General features: G+C 50.8%; 6 protein-coding genes across 6 annotated transcripts; 4 read left to right on the top strand and 2 right to left on the bottom strand.

The window, feature by feature from the left end:
- The first annotated feature begins 939 nt into the window (after positions 1–939).
- On the top strand, positions 940–2,898 carry M430DRAFT_124452 (hypothetical protein). The gene is made up of 2 exons (XM_024861917.1): positions 940–2,483; positions 2,611–2,898. Exons 1-2 carry the CDS (start codon positions 1,112–1,114, stop codon positions 2,754–2,756), a joined length of 1,518 nt encoding a protein of 505 aa, XP_024718802.1. The 5' UTR covers positions 940–1,111; the 3' UTR covers positions 2,757–2,898.
- M430DRAFT_124450 (hypothetical protein) lies at positions 2,874–6,850 on the bottom strand (the record flags this gene model as incomplete). Its single annotated transcript, XM_024861916.1, has 2 exons — positions 2,874–6,673; positions 6,724–6,850. Coding segments are annotated over 2 exons (3,766 nt in total), but the record flags the coding sequence as incomplete, so codon positions are not given.
- A 407-nt stretch (positions 6,851–7,257) lies between these two features.
- Positions 7,258–9,915, top strand: M430DRAFT_20724 (hypothetical protein; the record flags this gene model as incomplete). The annotated part of the gene is made up of 5 exons (XM_024864355.1): positions 7,258–7,306; positions 7,358–7,620; positions 7,669–7,802; positions 7,848–9,771; positions 9,823–9,915. 5 exons carry the CDS (start codon positions 7,258–7,260, stop codon positions 9,913–9,915), a joined length of 2,463 nt encoding a protein of 820 aa, XP_024718800.1.
- Positions 9,916–11,303: 1,388 nt separating this feature from the next.
- M430DRAFT_143155 (hypothetical protein) lies at positions 11,304–14,156 on the top strand. The gene is made up of 8 exons (XM_024862803.1): positions 11,304–11,355; positions 11,532–11,665; positions 11,720–12,010; positions 12,107–12,589; positions 12,637–13,238; positions 13,297–13,785; positions 13,869–13,915; positions 13,988–14,156. The coding sequence occupies exons 3-8, from the start codon at positions 11,785–11,787 to the stop codon at positions 14,052–14,054; spliced, it is 1,914 nt and encodes a 637-aa protein (XP_024718799.1). The 5' UTR covers positions 11,304–11,355; positions 11,532–11,665; positions 11,720–11,784; the 3' UTR covers positions 14,055–14,156.
- A 172-nt stretch (positions 14,157–14,328) lies between these two features.
- On the bottom strand, positions 14,329–15,792 carry M430DRAFT_106253 (hypothetical protein; the record flags this gene model as incomplete). Its single annotated transcript, XM_024861068.1, has 2 exons — positions 14,329–15,107; positions 15,168–15,792. 2 exons carry the CDS (start codon positions 15,790–15,792, stop codon positions 14,329–14,331), a joined length of 1,404 nt encoding a protein of 467 aa, XP_024718798.1.
- Positions 15,793–16,026: 234 nt separating this feature from the next.
- Positions 16,027–16,689, top strand: M430DRAFT_29391 (hypothetical protein; the record flags this gene model as incomplete). Its single annotated transcript, XM_024865874.1, has 2 exons — positions 16,027–16,299; positions 16,375–16,689. 2 exons carry the CDS (start codon positions 16,027–16,029, stop codon positions 16,687–16,689), a joined length of 588 nt encoding a protein of 195 aa, XP_024718797.1.
- Between the last annotated feature and the right edge of the window lie 326 nt (positions 16,690–17,015).

Genomic DNA, 17,015 nt, shown 5'->3' with positions numbered 1-17,015 from the left:
CGGGGATGCCCAATACAGGATGCAGACTCCTTTTCTTTCTAACAATATATATTCACACCCTATCAAAAGGTTGAAAACAGATGACGGTGTATAAACCAACCCTCCCTTTCCTTCTTCACCAGATCCCTTGACCCAGTTCGAAAACATCTCAAATACGCATCTCAATGAATTACATCCTACATCTCCCGAGTCCACCAGCCCAAGCCCCCTTTCTCGAGCCCTTGAAACTCCTCTTCTCAGAAGACCAGGCCCATCACGTGAGTCAAGTCATGTGATTTTTATCAATTTGCGAAACTCATACGAGAGAAAAGCCACTTCTGTCCCATGGCCTGCTGTTCTTGTTGATCATGTCTTAGGGGTGAGAGCAAGGAGAGTGGCAGAGAAATAACATGCTGATGTCAAACAGCCACGCCGGGGACAGCGGCCCTGCACTTGTTATCCAATGGCGGGGCTCAGAGAAGAAGGTGCACTTTTTGTTGCACGTCGCAAAATTTGCCCTCGATCCGCCCCGATTGCTCGCCCTTGATCGTCCTGGTCAGCTCCGGATGTCCCGTCCTCTCCTCCGCTTGTGTCACGTGCGGATTTGTGGGGCCTAGTGATGTGCTATATCTAGAGGTCCGAAACGGGTGCCATGTTACAAAAGAAAACAGAATCTCAATTCCATCTGATAATCATCTACACAATTATATTTTCACTACGATGAGAGGCGCTCTTTAGAGTCCTCGGGTTATGTTTATATCACATGATCGCCCCCCCTTGGCCGACTTTAGGTATGACGACATTCGTTCAGCTACTTGAGGGCTTCAGCTTTCAGAGCTATCCGAAATTCCCTTTGCTGTATAACAACACAAGCCAATGGCCAATTGAATAATAGACCTTGTCCACATGTACAAACCATCTTGGATTGGTTTGCGCCAGGATAAGCCTGTTATTAGACCTTGCGGCCCGCACCCGCAAGCGATTGATTCTGCCATGTGAGCAGCGAAACCCTCCTCTACTCCGTACCTCAAACGGACCATCTTCACCCCCAAAGCTGGGCATGTTCAGAGACGGTACCTAGAGCGAGCAGCCTCCCCTGAGACTTCATATCAATATCATCTCCACTGCTACAATGCTGCCTTTATTGTCTCTAGTGGGGTTCACACTTCTTCTCCTACTTGTGGTTTATCGTTTTGTCATTTACCCCACTTTCCTCTCTCCTCTGTCAAAGATACCCAAGGCTCACTTCACCGCGTCTATCCTTCCTTTCTGGCTCAAGTGGAAGCAGCGCAATGGAGCAACTGGTATCCATGCCATCTTTGAGGCACATAGGAAATGCGGTCCAGTGGTGCAGATCAGTCCGAATGAAGTGAGCGTAGCATCTCTGGACGGTCTGCGCCAGATCTACACAGGCGGCTTCGAGAAGCCAGAACACTTTGCGGAGTTTATGAATTACGGTACACCTAATCTGGTTTCTATGCTGGACTACAAGTCACATTCAACACAGAAGCGCATGATATCTCATGTGTATTCCAAGTCTTACGTGCTGAATTCCAAGGACGTGCAGACTCTATCGTCCGTGCTTCTCTTCGATAGGCTCTTACCATGCCTCCAGTCTGTTGCAAGCAGTAGTACTCCATTAGAGGTCCATGCCCTCAACGAAGCTTTGGGCATGGACTTCACTTCGGCCTATCTTTTTGGTCTTGCAAATTCCACCGATTTCATTCGCGACATTCGTACCCGCCGAGAATACATGAATAATATACGAACGAAAATGAGAGGCTTATACGGGAGTTTAGCGGCCACAAAAGAGCAACGGATGAAAGCAACGCAAGAGGTAGAAGCTTTCGTCCTATCCTTATGCCAGGCCGCGGAAAGATCCCAGGTCCCCGACGAGAAATCACCAACTTCCACTCCCAATACCCAACCAGTCGTGTACTCCGAACTCTCCTCCCACCTCTGCAAATCGTCATCCGAATCCGACAAATCCCACCTCAAAGCCACCGCCTCTGAAATGCTCGACCACCTCCTAGCAACCCATGAAACCTTCCGAGTAACCCTGACCTACATCCAATGGGAGCTTTCCCGCCGCCCCTCCCTCCAATCTTCCCTCCGCGCCGAGCTCCTCACCCTCTCCCCCTCCTTCCACCCCACCAACTCCCAATCCCCGCATCCCCTCCCGCACCCCCAAGATCTCAGCAACCTCCCCCTCCTCGACGCCATCGTCAAAGAAACCCTGCGCCTCTATCCACCCACCCCCGCGCTCAGCATGCGCGTCGTCCCTCCCAGCGGGACCGTCATCGACGGCTACTCCATCCCCGGCGGCGTCGAAATCGGCACCTCCGCATACTGTCTCCACCGCAACCCATCCGTGTTTCCCGAGCCCGAATCCTGGCTGCCCGAGCGCTGGCTCGCTGCTTCCCGCCCGCCGCAGATGAATTCCTGGTTCTGGGCTTTTGGAAGCGGGGGGAGGATGTGTATCGGGAGTCATTTCGCTATGCATGGTAATTTAATACCTCCCCCCCCCCCCCCCTTTTTCCTTACCCCCTTTTCCATCTCCCTCTCTTAAATCATCTTTCTTTTTAATAGAGTTCTTCTTCTTTCCCCTCCCTTTCCCTGACATGGAAATAGCATTGAAAGCCATCACGGCAACGACCTACACGCATTTCGAAACGACCATCGTCGACGACGACGGGATCGAGCAGGAAGACACTGTTCTGGCTGGTCCCAAAGGCGAGAAGCTAGTGTTAAGCTATCGCGCTGTTGCGGATTCCTGATCACGAGTTTAGGATATGATTGAGGTATGAATTTCATGATGGAGTCTATTTATACGGGGTATGGGAATATGCTCGCCTTTATTGTTAGTTATTGGATCACTACTTTATTCATACTTAGCGTGCAATGATACTTTATTATCGCTTTAGAGCCCGTTTGTGTGTGAATTACTCCCATGTATGTATATATGTGCATCTACCTACACTCCGCAGTGCATGCAAGGATAATGTACCTGCCTTATATACCTTACATACCTACCTATACATTTTACACCAGACTTTTACATCAGGCTCGTCCTCCCACCCACATCCCTCGCCCCCTCGCCGGACGGCATCTCCCCATTCCGATGCCCATCAAACTCGCGATATATACCCTGCAACCTGCGTCTCTCCTCCGCCGAGATACTCGCCCTCGTGGTCTGCAGACTATGCTCTAGATGTTTCCAACTGATCACCACCTCCTTCTCCTCTTTCTCCTCCTTCGCCCACTTCTCATCCTTGGCTTCCCGCACGTCAGCTAGCCCGCGCTGTTGCAGCTTGGCCCGCTTCTTGGCCTGCTTGATCTCGTCGAGTTTGAGGGCGATGGCGGCCCGCTCTGCAAGTAACTTATTCTTGTTCTGCAGGGCGCGCGAGCGTGCATCCTCCCGGTCTTCTTCTTCGCCGTAGCGGAATTGGAGGAACTTTTTTGATGAAGAAAGGACGCCATTGGTTTTTGCTTGGTTTTTCTTTCCGCCTAGCTCAGGGGGATTATGGTCGCCGAGCACGTCGTGGATGGCTTCTAGGTGCGCGTTGTAAACGACGGCTTGCAAATCCGCGCCTGAATAGCCTTCTGTCCGGAGTGCGATCTCCCTTAATCCATGTTCGGAATCGGAAGTGATTTCGTCGGATAGTTTGAGCTTCTTGCCTAAGGCGCGGAGAATGTCGATCCTATCCTCCAGATCTGGTAGGTCGCAGATCAAACTCTTATCCAGTCTTCCTGGTCTTAGCAACGCCGGGTCGATTAAATCAGGCCTACTCGTAGCCGCGAGTACATAGACACCTGACAGCCCCTCCGCACCATCCATCTGTGTGAGTAGTTGATTAACGACGCGGTCCGTGACACCGGTGCTGTCATGCCCACGTTTCGGGGCGATAGAGTCGAATTCATCGAAGAACAATATACAGGGACGAGCGGCCTCTGCACGTTCGAAGAGATCGCGGATCGATTTCTCCGAAGCACCGATGTATTTGTTCAGGATTTCGGGTCCTTTGACGGAGATGAAGTTGAGGCCGCATTCGCCTGCTACAGCGGATGCGAGGAGGGTCTTGCCGCAGCCTGGGAACCCGTATAGTAGTAATCCAGATCGGAGACGCAGAGGACATTGAGCGAAGATGGGGGCGTAGGTAGTCGGGTACTGCAGAGTTTCAAGGAGGATTTTGCGTGTTTCTTTCAGCCCTCCTATAGAGTCGAATGTTGTTGTGCTTGTTTGCAGGGTTACATTTCGTAGGGATGCGGGTGTGAAGCCTTTCAATGCCGAATCGAAATCTGCACGGCTGAGGGAGATGGAGGAACCGTCCGTGGATTTGGTGCTTTGTGATACAGAGCGGATTAATGCTTCGCTTCGAGCGCGTGCGACGAGAAGGACGAGGTCACCTGGCATGTAGCCATCGGTTTCGCCGGCGAGATCGAGGAAGTCGAGAGAAGAATCTATGATAAAGCCATCATTTTTGCTTGATGAGCTCCCGCGACGGGAGGATTTGCCTGCATCCATCCAACCCCCATCATTTTCGCTGCCGTTACCATCGGCTGTAGTGGGACGACTGTCTTGAGAGCGTTTGAGTTCATGGGCTTCGGCGTCGTTGGCGTTGCGTCGGACTACCATCTCCATGACTCTTCGTCTTCCTTCTTTGCTAGGTGCTTTCAACGCCACAATTTCGCGAACAATATGACCCCCAACAATAGTATTATGGAGAGATTCCTTGGCTTGAGCGGTGGCGAGGAGAACGACACCACTGTCTCGAGCGCAATATTGTCTCACAATGGCACAGACTCCTTCACTGATTTGCCTACTACGGCCATTCTGCATGCCTACTTCGAGCTCAGTCTCAACTGGACATAGCTTGTCAAGATCATCCAAGATCACAACCGATTTTCCACCGAGCCTGGCACCCCAAGAAGCACCCATGAATACCCGAGTGAGACTTTCTTTGATCGTTGTAAGTGACGTCTCGTTTGTAACGAGCTTACGACATGAGAAATATATAGTATGGAAGAGCAATTCTGATCGTAACCGATGAGCCAAAAGGTGTGCGACAGATGTTTTCCCTGCACCAAGCGCTCCGGTCAGCAGGACTGAGGACATATGTGACAGGTTAGATCGCAATTGCTCAATCAGGTTGTCGACACCAACAAGTATGGGGGCCTCTGAAGGTAGAGGATCTCCGACGGCATTGCCTTTGGTGATGGACAATGGTCGTGGTATCGCAGCTTGGACCTCAACAGTATATCTTCGTTCTGACCCGAGAAACCAACTGCAGGATTGCTTGCCACCTTCAGATGAGGGATGATCAAACCGGAGAATACCACCTTCCCAGCCGGAAACGTGTTCACCTTTTGCTGGAACTCCAAGAACTGAGCCATCAGTCAATGGTCCATCTAACAGACCTGGAACGTCCCCTTGGCTGCTGTACATCTTCAAGATCCGCCTACTGGCCTCTTCTCTTTCGGTTTTTGATTCGCCACCAAATTTCAGGCCCTCCTTTGCTTTGCCCGAGCTGGAAGCGAATGGGTAGATCTTGATTTGTGGAGGTCCGGTTTTTGGCGTCGACTGATCTTTTGAAGCTTGCGATGAAAACTTCGATATTTGTGGGGGCGCAGGTTCCAGCTTTACTACGCCTCCAACAATACCTTCACAACCAAGCGATGCACATAGCGATGATGATAATGCAATATGATGACTATCGGGCGGGTCATCCCATGCCATCAACTTTGCTACCACCGTTGACGTAATTTTGCCAGCCTCTCCAGAGTTCTGAGCCTCTTGCTGCTGCTTTTGAGGATCAATCGGCGCCTGCAGGCTTGCAGGCTTGATAACAGTAATGCAAGCCCAAGTAACCCCCCTTAAGGCTTTTGACATGAGGATATCTCTGTCTACCCAAGCTTTCAAACCCTGATCTTCCACATCTTTGCCAATTTCGAAAAATTCTTCGCACATGCTTCGGTCGAGTCCTCTGAAGAACATAGGTGGTCGTTTTTCTTCTTTGCTACCACCCTTCCGCCGCACTGTGCTTGCGCCACTTCTGCCGCCTACACTCTTTCCTGATGTTACACTGCGATCCTCCCCGGATGTGCGTGACGGTTTCGACCTCGATTTAGGAGCTACAATCACCTCTGCATCAGGTGCCAGTTTCGCAAATGGCGAACTTGATGGCGGTGCTGGGACGAGAGACGTAATGGTGATATTCGCAGTCGATGTCGGCGATAGGTGTAGAGTTAGAGGATGCGCCGCCGTTGTCAACCCACCAGAAGGAACGTAGCTCGGATTGGGCAATGCGCGAATTTGAGCGACCAGATTAAGCTCGAGAAACGTAGCATGTAGCTCTATAATCTCCCAGTCTTCGGGTGTTAAGGGCTCAATATGCACAGTGTGTGCAATGGGCGGATCCACATGCAGGCTCGCTGTAACTTTCTGGCCGTCGGAAATACCCAATGTGCGTGCGAAAGTTGCGTCGATCTCTATCAGAGGCACCTCTTGCTCTCGACCTGATGTGTTGCCTCTTATTCCACTTATCCCATCTCTGTTCACAATGGGCGCAAGTCTGCGCTTGCTTTGCATCCCCGTCCATCCTACGAAGATTGACCTAGTCGTTGGCGTTTTCGTCTCGCTGCCAGGAGGAGGAGGGACTCGATAGTTCAATTCTATAATAACATTTTGCACTGGCTAAGAAGAGGTCAGCGATCTTCCTACTGCGGGGGAACTGCGGGACGTACCGTGTTTATATTGGCCAATAACGAGGACAAAGAGGATGGGAGGTTAGCCAAGCAATTCTTCAGATGTACAATCGAGATCTCCGCAGATATAGCTTGGCTATTACGCCTCCTTGGGTCGGGGGCCATGATTGCGACAGGAAGTCATGGGAGTGAGTCGGGACCTTGGTGTTGAGCCTGCTTCTTTTCAGGCACTGACTGACATGACAGCCTCGGCACATGAAGAGCACGCTAGGGCAGATCGGGTAAGGGCTGCCAAACGCCAAAATTCACGCTAAACACCAATTTACGCGTTCGCGACACGAAATTTGGAAGCGCCAGGGGAACCAGCGCCAACGAGTCAACGACCAGCCCCTGGGAAGATCAAGACTCTGCAACAACTTCAACAACGTCAACGACTGGAGTCCTACGCAACATCAACCTCAGTTCCAAGCTCAATTGTATCCTCCCTGCACCGCTCCATCATCGTCTCCGTCTCCGACCTGTCAGTTTACCGCTCGCACCTACTCGCGAGGATTCTGGGTCCTCGTGCGCAAGATGGCGCTTCTTCAATTCAGGGCGCCTGTCAGCTATGAGGATCACCAAGGTATGCTTTTCGAGGATCGCACGCTGCCGAGTACTGATTAACTCTTTGCAGCGGCTTTCGAAGAGTTCCTCCAAACCTTCAAGACTTCTCCGACATCCGCCCTCGCAAATGCGCTGGGTGACATGAATATTGACGAGGATGATTTCAGTGACGAGTACGATTTTATGGACGATGACGATGAGGAGGGCCGGGATGCGCGAAGGAAAGAAAGATCGCAGGCGAAGCAACCGAAGTTGAAGTATGTAGAGTTGCTGCAGAAGGTCGCAGATAGATATGAGGACGAGATCACGATTGATCTTGATGATCTGGCAAAAGTAGAATATCCTCATAAATCAGCCACGAATATTGCTAACCCTTGATAGTATGATGAATTATTAGAGCAGAGCGGTACTCCTCTGAACCTGGTATCTTCCATCGAGACCAATGCGAAGCATTATCTGGATATCATGGCAAGAGCTGTTGATAAAGTAATGCCAGCCCCGACAAGAGACATCAAGTAAGTCTTCCTCTTCAGATCTAGAATAGCTCTAATATCCGGTAGTTATAAGGACGATGTCCTCGATGTCCTAATGTCTCAACGAACTGCGCGGAACAATGCATTGATGCGTGCGGCGGCAGAGCAACCAGACGCAGCGATTGAACCAGAGCTTTTTCCTGCTGAACTTACTCGCCGATATAGCCTCAACTTTAAGCCACGAACACAAGGTGATGAACCCAAGAAGGCATTAGCAGTGCGTCAAGTTCGTGGAGAGCATCTCGGCCATTTAATCACCGTCAGAGGAATTACAACGAGAGTTTCGGACGTCAAGCCAACTGTGGAGGTCAATGCATACACCTGCGACCGCTGTGGATGCGAAATCTTCCAACCCGTTGGATCCAAGACTTTTGGACCACTGATTGAGTGCCCATCGCAAGATTGCAAGACCAATCAGTCCAAGGGCCAACTTCATCACTCGACTCGAGCCTCCAAATTCCAGCCATTTCAGGAGGTCAAGATTCAAGAATTGGCTGAACAGGTACCCGTTGGCCATATTCCTAGGATGTTGACGGTCCTCTGCCATGGGGCTCTCGTCCGCCGGATCAACCCTGGAGATGTCGTTGATATTGCTGGCATCTTCTTGCCTACGCCCTACACCGGGTTCAAAGCAATCAGAGCTGGTCTTCTTACAGACACCTATCTCGAGGCTCAACATGTCACCCAGCACAAAAAGGCTTACGAGGATCTTGCAATTGACAACAGAGTTTTTAGGCGTATCGAACAATACCGAGCGTCTGGTCACGTTTATGAATACCTAGCAAAGTCCATTGCTCCGGAAATTTATGGTCATTTGGATGTCAAGAAAGCTCTACTGCTCTTGTTGGTCGGTGGTGCGACGAAACAGATGGGAGATGGTATGCGAATCAGGGGAGATATCAACATCTGCTTGATGGGCGACCCCGGTGTGGCCAAGTCTCAACTACTCAAGTACATTACCAAAGTGGCCCCTCGTGGAGTCTACACCACAGGCCGAGGAAGCAGTGGTGTCGGTCTCACGGCAGCGGTCATGAAAGATCCCGTCACAGATGAGATGATCCTCGAGGGCGGTGCGTTGGTCCTTGCAGACAATGGGATCTGCTGCATCGATGAATTCGATAAAATGGATGATAGTGACCGAACCGCTATCCACGAAGTCATGGAACAGCAAACAATCTCCATCTCCAAAGCCGGAATCTCAACAACCTTGAATGCACGGACGTCAATCCTTGCAGCAGCCAACCCCCTCTACGGCCGCTATAACCCACGCATCTCACCCGTCGAAAACATCAACCTCCCAGCCGCTCTCCTTTCACGTTTCGACGTTCTTTTCCTAATTCTAGACACACCTACAAGAGACAACGACGCCCTCCTCGCCCGCCATGTAACTTACGTCCACATGAACAACAAACACCCCGACACTGACGGTGTTGTCTTTTCGCCCAACGAAGTCCGTCAATACGTGGCTCAAGCCCGTACTTTCAATCCTACCCTGCCCACCCCCGTATCAGAATACATCGTCAAGGCGTACGTCAAAATGCGTGACCAACAATCACGGGACGAGAAAAACAAAAAGCAGTTCTCTCACACCTCACCACGTACTCTCCTTGGTATTGTACGTCTTGCTCAGGCGCTTGCCAGACTTCGATTTTCGCAAGAGGTCGTACAGGATGATGTCGATGAAGCGCTCCGTTTAATTGAAGCTAGCAAGGAGAGTTTATACGCGGATCAGGATGGGTACCGGAAAGATATGTCCCCCACCTCGAGAATCTATAATATGGTCAGAGCACTGGCAGAAAGTGGGCAGTGTAGGCCTGAGGATGCGGATGAGGATGATGAGGAAACGCTGGGTATGGAGTTGAGTTTGAAGAAGGTCCAGGAGCGTGTTATTGCAAAGGGATTTACGAGGGACCAATGGTTGGCTGCTTTGGATGAGTACACGAATCTGGATGTAAGTCTCCCTCCAGCCCATTACCTAGGGATGTGTTCTAACGCGATTTAGATCTGGCAAACGGCACGCAATGGAACGAGACTTCTTTTTATTGTTTCCGAAGCGGCGCACATGGCGCGGGATGCTGAATATGAAATGGAGTAATTCGGTAGATAATTCGGAGAAGAAGGAAGGATGGTGGGCAATTATTGGAGTGGCGTATGGGTTAGTCATTTGAAAACGAGATGGGAGTTCGTGTCGTTAAAGAGTAGAGTGCAATTCAATCCCACCGCTTTTTGTTCCAAGCCCAAGGGCTCTATGGTACACACTTTTACCACAGGGTATACTGCAACAACATCTCCTCCACATTCAAGAAAAGGTTCGAGATGCTGTCCTGAATGAGAGGAGGTAGATGAGCGGACCATCATCATATGAGATCCTAGGGTGGGTCAGAGATCAGGCGAGCCGATAAGCATTAAAAAGGGGGAGGGAGGAGGCCATATGGTTTTCTAGGGCGTCCACACCTACGACGACCGTTCGTCGTAGGTACGTAGGTGACCATTGATTGTTATAGCCCCCTTTCTTTCCAGTTGGTAGGTATAAAGCTCTTTAAGTCTGCTCTTCATCTTTCAATCAACAGTATCTTCAGTACTTCAGTACTTCATCTCTATCATCTTAGAATTCGAGCATGATATTACATAATTCACATCAAACATCTTCTCGCCTTCTTACCAGTATCAACTATCAAGTACCATGAATATAGTACCTCTTCATGTCCAACTCGAGTTCCGTCGTCGCGCTCGGCGTATTGCTGCCTCTCGCACCCAAAGGTTCATCCGTTCCCCACATGTCAGTCACCCTTTACCTATCTCACTTTACCTGAAGCCAAATATTTGCTAATACCTATATTTTCAGCCACCTCCACTCGTCTCTAACCAAAACTACTTACCTCTTCAACTACCGCCACCACCCAATGAGTATACCATGTTGCTATTGCCGCCCGCTCACATCTTTGAGCACATCACCACGGCTCGCGAACGATTATCTGTTATAACATTAACCCCGACTTCGCAAACTATGCTACCAAACCAACATGTCTTCTCTCAAACCCGCCCATTTATTGTTTTGCGCTTCCACCGGCCTTTCATCAGCCTATTCGGATATATTCTCGGGAATGGAAGGCTCATGGTTAGCTGGTCGACAGTGTGGCCGCAACGTACTGGGATCATTGCAACGGTATATTGGCACTGCCCACCAGCTGTCGACATCGTGGCTCACATTGTCCTACGTCCATCGGCGCGAAGTTCAAGTGCCCAGCCTCGAATATCATATAGGTAGTTGACGGAAGGAAATGTAAGGTATGAAATGCAGCGAGGAGTATCTTTTTTCCGTGCGAGCCTTGACAGGGGGGAAGGTTCGGCAATGGGAAAGGGGCATAGCAATGTGAGCTTCCTTATTAGGTTAGATAAGCGAAGCGAACTTCTAGATTGGGTAACGCCGCTCTTGTTTCAACGACAACATCAGCTCTGGATCTCCAGAACGTTTACTCCTTCGTTATGTATATATGATTTTCTCATGTCAGGTGTTGATTACAATCTTTGCTCAGTGAGTAGGCCGAGTTCATATTTAATCTGAAATTCATGACCCACTCGCGGCCAGTTGGGCCCTGAAGAGTGTGACTCGTGTGAGAGGACGTGTTGGAAACTCTCCGGAGACTTCTTTTACTTTTCTCTTTCTTCTTTTTTCAATAAGGATTATCTATATCTTCTAACTCATTATAGGTCTTTACTTTTTCCTAGCGGATGTGTTTGATCTTTTTCATTACTATTATGGGCACAGTCACTAGGTGAGATTTCCTGGTTTCGCAGCCGGGACAGGAGAAACGAGTCAACCAAGATATCAATGGGGTAGTTACGTTTGCAATACCTCTTCCAGTTGATTCAGGGTCTAGGCTGACAGATATGACTAGATGAACACTATTCTCCCCTTCAGCGTTGCATCTTAACCATTTCGCTCGAGTTATATACCATCAAGATGATGCCATCTATTACTTGTATTGCCATGATGGCAATGCTGGTCTGTACGACTAGCATCACAGCCTCTGATTTACGAATTCGTTCCCCCTATGCAGTCAAAGACAGCCATCGCGTGCCACGGCAATGGACCCGACTCGGACCAGCTCCAGCACAACACTTAGTGCAATTGCAAATTGGATTAAAGCAGAGTAATTTCAATGAACTCGAACGACATTTATATGAAGGTAAGTAGAGATTTAAAATATGCATACGTTGGTGGTCACATGACTAAACTGTCTCCTGAAATGCATCCGGTTGCTGTACTGATACGAAGTAAACAGTCTCCGATCCATCACATCGTCGATACGGCCAGCATCTCTCTGCAGCAGAAGTAAATGAACTAGTGAAACCTAGCGAGGAAGCTCTGAAAAATGTTCATGACTGGCTCCTCGACAATGGCATTGAAACAGAGAGCTTGGAATATAGCTCTGCAAAGGACTGGATTCAAGTCACATTGCCAATTGAATCTGTGGAGCGCCTACTAGATACTCACTACTCTGTGTTTAAACACGCAGATGGAACACGTCTCATTCGAACCCCTCAATGGTCGCTTCCTCTCGATCTTCATGAACATATTGAAGTCATTCAACCTACCAACTCGTTCTTCCGCGCCAGGCCTAAAAGATCAACACTCAAAGACTCTTCTGTTGATTTCCATTTCAGTCAATCAGATCTGAATGCTCTCAAAAGCTCGAATGACCCTCCCCTCGACAAGGCATGCAATTCCACCGCAGTGACACCTCTCTGCCTCCGAAAATTATATGGTCAGTGAGATTGGTAAGGTTGTCATACAGAGTTGACCTCGATCTAGGTACTCTTGATTACACGGTCCAGTCATCTAATTCGAATCAAATCGCATTGACGAATTATCTTGGAGAAGCGAACAATCGATCAGACGTAGCCATCTTTCTTCAACAATTCCGACCCGAAGCTGCTGGAGCTGCGTACAACTTCACAGTTCAGGTTATCGCAGATGGTGATGACCAACAGACCCCCAACAACGCCACTCAATTGACTGCAGGAAAGGACACAGAGGGTAATCTAGATGCCGAGACAATTCTCGCGATGACTTGGCCTACGCCACTCACAGCGTATAACACCGGTGGAAGTCCTCCTTATACACCGGATGCATTGACTGTCAATAACACAAACGAGCCGTATTTAACCTGGTTGCAGTACATCCTAGCACAGAAGGACATCCCTCAAGTGATCAGCACATCTTACAGCGATGACGAGCAAACCGTTCCTTATTCTTATGCCGTGTCCGTTTGCAAAGGATTCGCCCAGTTAGGGGCCCGTGGAATTTCCGTCCTCTTCGCAAGCGGGGACAACGGTGTCGGGGCGGCTGGTGATTGCTTCACCAATGATGGCAAAAACACCACCAGCTTCCTCCCTGTATTCCCCGCATCCTGCGTAAGCCATCCAACCTTCTCCTAGTCACTCAACCCCATCCTAACTAACCCGTCCCAAGCCCTACGTGACCGCGGTCGGCGCCACCCGGAACATCAACCCCGAGATCGTCGCCTTCGACGCCTCCAACAAATTCTCCAGCGGCGGCGGCTTCAGCAACTACTTCCCCCGCCCCTCCTACCAAGACCCCATCGTCCCCCCTTACCTCACCACTCTCCCCTCCCAACTCCACACCCTCTACAACGCCTCGGGACGCGGCTATCCCGACATCTCGGCCCAAGGCTACCACTTCCTCACCATCTGGAACGGGACCATCACGCCCCTCGACGGCACCAGCGCCGCGACGCCCACCGCCGCCTCCGTCATCTCACTAGTCAACGACGCGCTGCTCGCGGCTGGGAAACCCGTGCTGGGGTTCTTGAACCCGTGGCTTTATAAGGTCGGGTACAAGGCGTTTAGGGATGTGGTGAATGGGTCGGCGGTGGGGTGTGGCATGGCTGGGTTCCCAGCGGGCGTGGGCTGGGATGCGGCGTCGGGCTTTGGAACACCTGTATGTTTTTTCGTCATGCTTGCATGCCTTTCTTTTCTTTACCTTCCTTTCCGTTCAATCCATCTAACTAACTACTCATATAGTACTTCCCTGATCTCCACGCCGTGGCTCTGAATTCATCTTCTTTCCGGTAAGGATCCCTCTCTCCCCCCTTGTGTTCTCTCTAAGCTGAAAACAAACTAACAAGCTGGTTCTTTTGCAGTCTCTCACCGAATCTATATACCCTCTCCATCACGATCCTGGTCCTTTGTATCATGGTTGGTTTATGATGAATGAGTGCGGGAAGAGAGATGGGTTGGTGATGTTATATATGTTGGTAGGTAGGTATGTAGAAATATTGAAATGGTATAAAAATGAAAATGAAGATAAACCAGTTCATTTGAGTTACTTATCTATTTATACTTTATGAGAGTCACACATATCTACTATACACACATCCCTCCCACCCTCCTTATGGCCCCCCCTTTTTACATTTTTTACACTCCCCCACCCCATCCATCCATCCATCCATCAATCACCCCCCCCTCTAATCAAATCTAAATCCTAAATCCTCATCCTCAACACCCCCCTCTCAATCTCCCCAACAATCCCATTACCCGCTAGTGCCCACTTCTCCGTAACAAGTCTCTCATCCACACGACTTCTCAACAAACCGCTCTGGGCCCAATACTCCATCAGTCCCCTAGCTTCTACTTTACTCAGTCCCTTTAATTTCAGAACTTCTACACTCTTCAACTTGTCTTCTGCTCTGGTGTCGTATTTTTTACCGTATGGGTCTTTTTTCGTCATGATCTCGCCGTGTTGCTGTTTCTCTAGTGCTTGTTTGAGAGCTAGTTCCAGACTCGCGGATACGGGCGCGTGGCTGCGTGACGTGGCGCCGAGGATAGCGCCGCCGTTGGGCAGCGGCTTCTCACCTGACAGATACGTGACGAAGTGCTGCACGAGCGCGAGGTCGTGCGCGTGGATCAGCTCGTAGGATGCGGATCGGTAGGCCGAGAGCCCCATGGTGAAGCTGAGGGAGTCGAGCGTGAAGAGGACGGGTGGGCGCGCGGGCCCCGTGATCTCGGCCCAGAAGGCTTGGAAGATGGGCCACGAGATGTCCGGGTCGCGGGCGCCGAGCTCGCAGAGCCGCGCGAGCGTCGTCTTTTCCGGGAGCGGGATCGGGAGGTTGTGGGATTTGGTTACGTGGAGGGTTTGGAGGACGCTGTTGGATTTTTGGATCTGGGCGAGGAAGTTGGCGGTGTAGACGTTTTGCGTGTAGATGGTGGGGTTCGTGCCAGGGAGGGGTGCGTATTCGGTTGAGGCATTGCAGAGATCTTGGGCTGCCGTCGTCGTGTTAGTAGGTGTTGATCAAAACGGACAGAGGGTGAAAAAGACTTTACCTTCTGGGATACTGAGCACGATCCAGCCCCTGAGAAAGGCCGCCGAAAGAGCATGCAATAGCATCAAACTCTTGCCCGATCCCCTCTCCCCATCGATAACCAACCGCACAGCCTCCTTGTTCTTCTCCGCAGCCACCATCTTCTGCCCCAACACCGCGCTCTCCTCCCTCAGCAACAGCGCCGGTTTCCTGAAGAGGCCCCATCCCTGATTAACCTTGAACGCCTCGACGGCCCTCAAACTATCCACCACCTCCCCGGGCAACGCCACGACCTTCCCCGCCATCGTCGGATCCGCCACCATATGCTCATTGAAATCCATCATCGGCACCTCCAGCGCATTCGTGTTGCTCAGCACGATCCGCTTCCGCATCGCCTTCCGCTCCCCGGGCATGGGCGGCTTCCCCGACGGCTTCGCCGGCGCCTTCTTCTTGATCCGCAGCGTCTTCGACCCCTTGGCCTTCAACGCCGGCCGGGCCTGCGAGGGCTTCTTCGCCTTGATCGGTAGGGCCGCCCGCGCGGTCGTCGTCGAGAACGCGGCTGAGACGCCGGGTGTTCGGAGGGCCAATTGGGATGTCAGGGACCCGGACGGCCGCGCGAGACACTTCCAGCACCCTGAAGACGCCATTGTGGATTGTTGCGTTGTTGGAGTGACCTCTTTGGAGCAGCAGGAGATGATGGTGATGGAGCGAGGTCTCACACTCCAAATCTTTGATCCGGGGACGCTAAAATGCGGCCGCATTTCCAAAAAAGTTTCCCGAGATATTTTATCAACTACTCTCTCACTGCATGTATATAAAACCACCACTCTATACCTTCATAACTCCATTTTCGATTTTCAAAGCCCAGAGAAGGAAATAATATGGCAACCACCACAGAAGGGTCCTCTCGGCTCCCCGTCCAAGTCCAAAAACCCACCCCCTACACCTTCGATCTCGGGCTACTCCTCGCCCAAGATCCCAACCCTTTGCAACTCAGCACCGCTTCGCAGCTCGAAGAAGACCTGGCGGCCACGGCGCGAGATGGCGCGCAGGCGCTGATCAATCAGTTGCTGAGTACGTGTCCGATTACGTCGACGCCTAGTGGGGTTTTGCTGTCGCTGCCTGCTATTGAGTCTAGGATTCCTAGGGAGAAGGTATGTCTTTCCCCCCCCTCCTCCCCAAAATCAAAAAGATGAGAAAAACCCATAACTAACACCCCACCCACACAGCCCCTCCCAACGCCCGCGGCCCAAACGACCTGGCAAAAATTCGCAGCCAAGAAAGGCATCAAGCCCAAGAGCGCCGCGACACGGCAAAACCTACAATACAACCCTGACACCGGCGAATGGGAGAAGAAATGGGGTTACAAGGGCGCGAACAAAGCGAAGGATGATCAGTGGATAGTCGAGGTTGATGAGAAGAAGGAGGTTGATGGGGATGGGGGCCGCGGGGCGGGAAGGAGGGAGAGGAGGGAGAGGGTTAAGAGGAATGAGAGGTTGATGAGGAGGAATGAGAGAAGGGGTAGGAAGGGCGGTGGGAATTAGAAGGGTGTGTGTGAGGGGGGAGAGAGGATGGGTGAGGGGTGGGGTGTGGGGATGTGGATGAGGAATGGCGTTGGGGGCTTCTGTACTTGCTTGCTTTTGGGGAAGGCGTTTTCTAGATCAAAAATGCATTTGGCGCGGGGGGGATAAAAAAGCATACTCATTCCTTCATAGGTACCTATATACAAACTAACACCATGAACCAGATATCCCAACCTCTACAGACGGATCGTTTATAGATAAATCGAATTATGTATGGTAAATAAGTTAACTTATTCTTTCTCGTGGGGCTCGTTCATATGTTCATTCATTCATCAGCTGTTTCAGAA

The sequence above is a fragment of the Amorphotheca resinae genome (genome assembly GCF_003019875.1).
Source record: "Amorphotheca resinae ATCC 22711 unplaced genomic scaffold M430scaffold_9, whole genome shotgun sequence".
Lineage (NCBI taxonomy): Eukaryota > Fungi > Ascomycota > Leotiomycetes > Helotiales > Amorphothecaceae > Amorphotheca > Amorphotheca resinae.
This window is presented reverse-complemented; position numbering and strand designations above follow the sequence as displayed.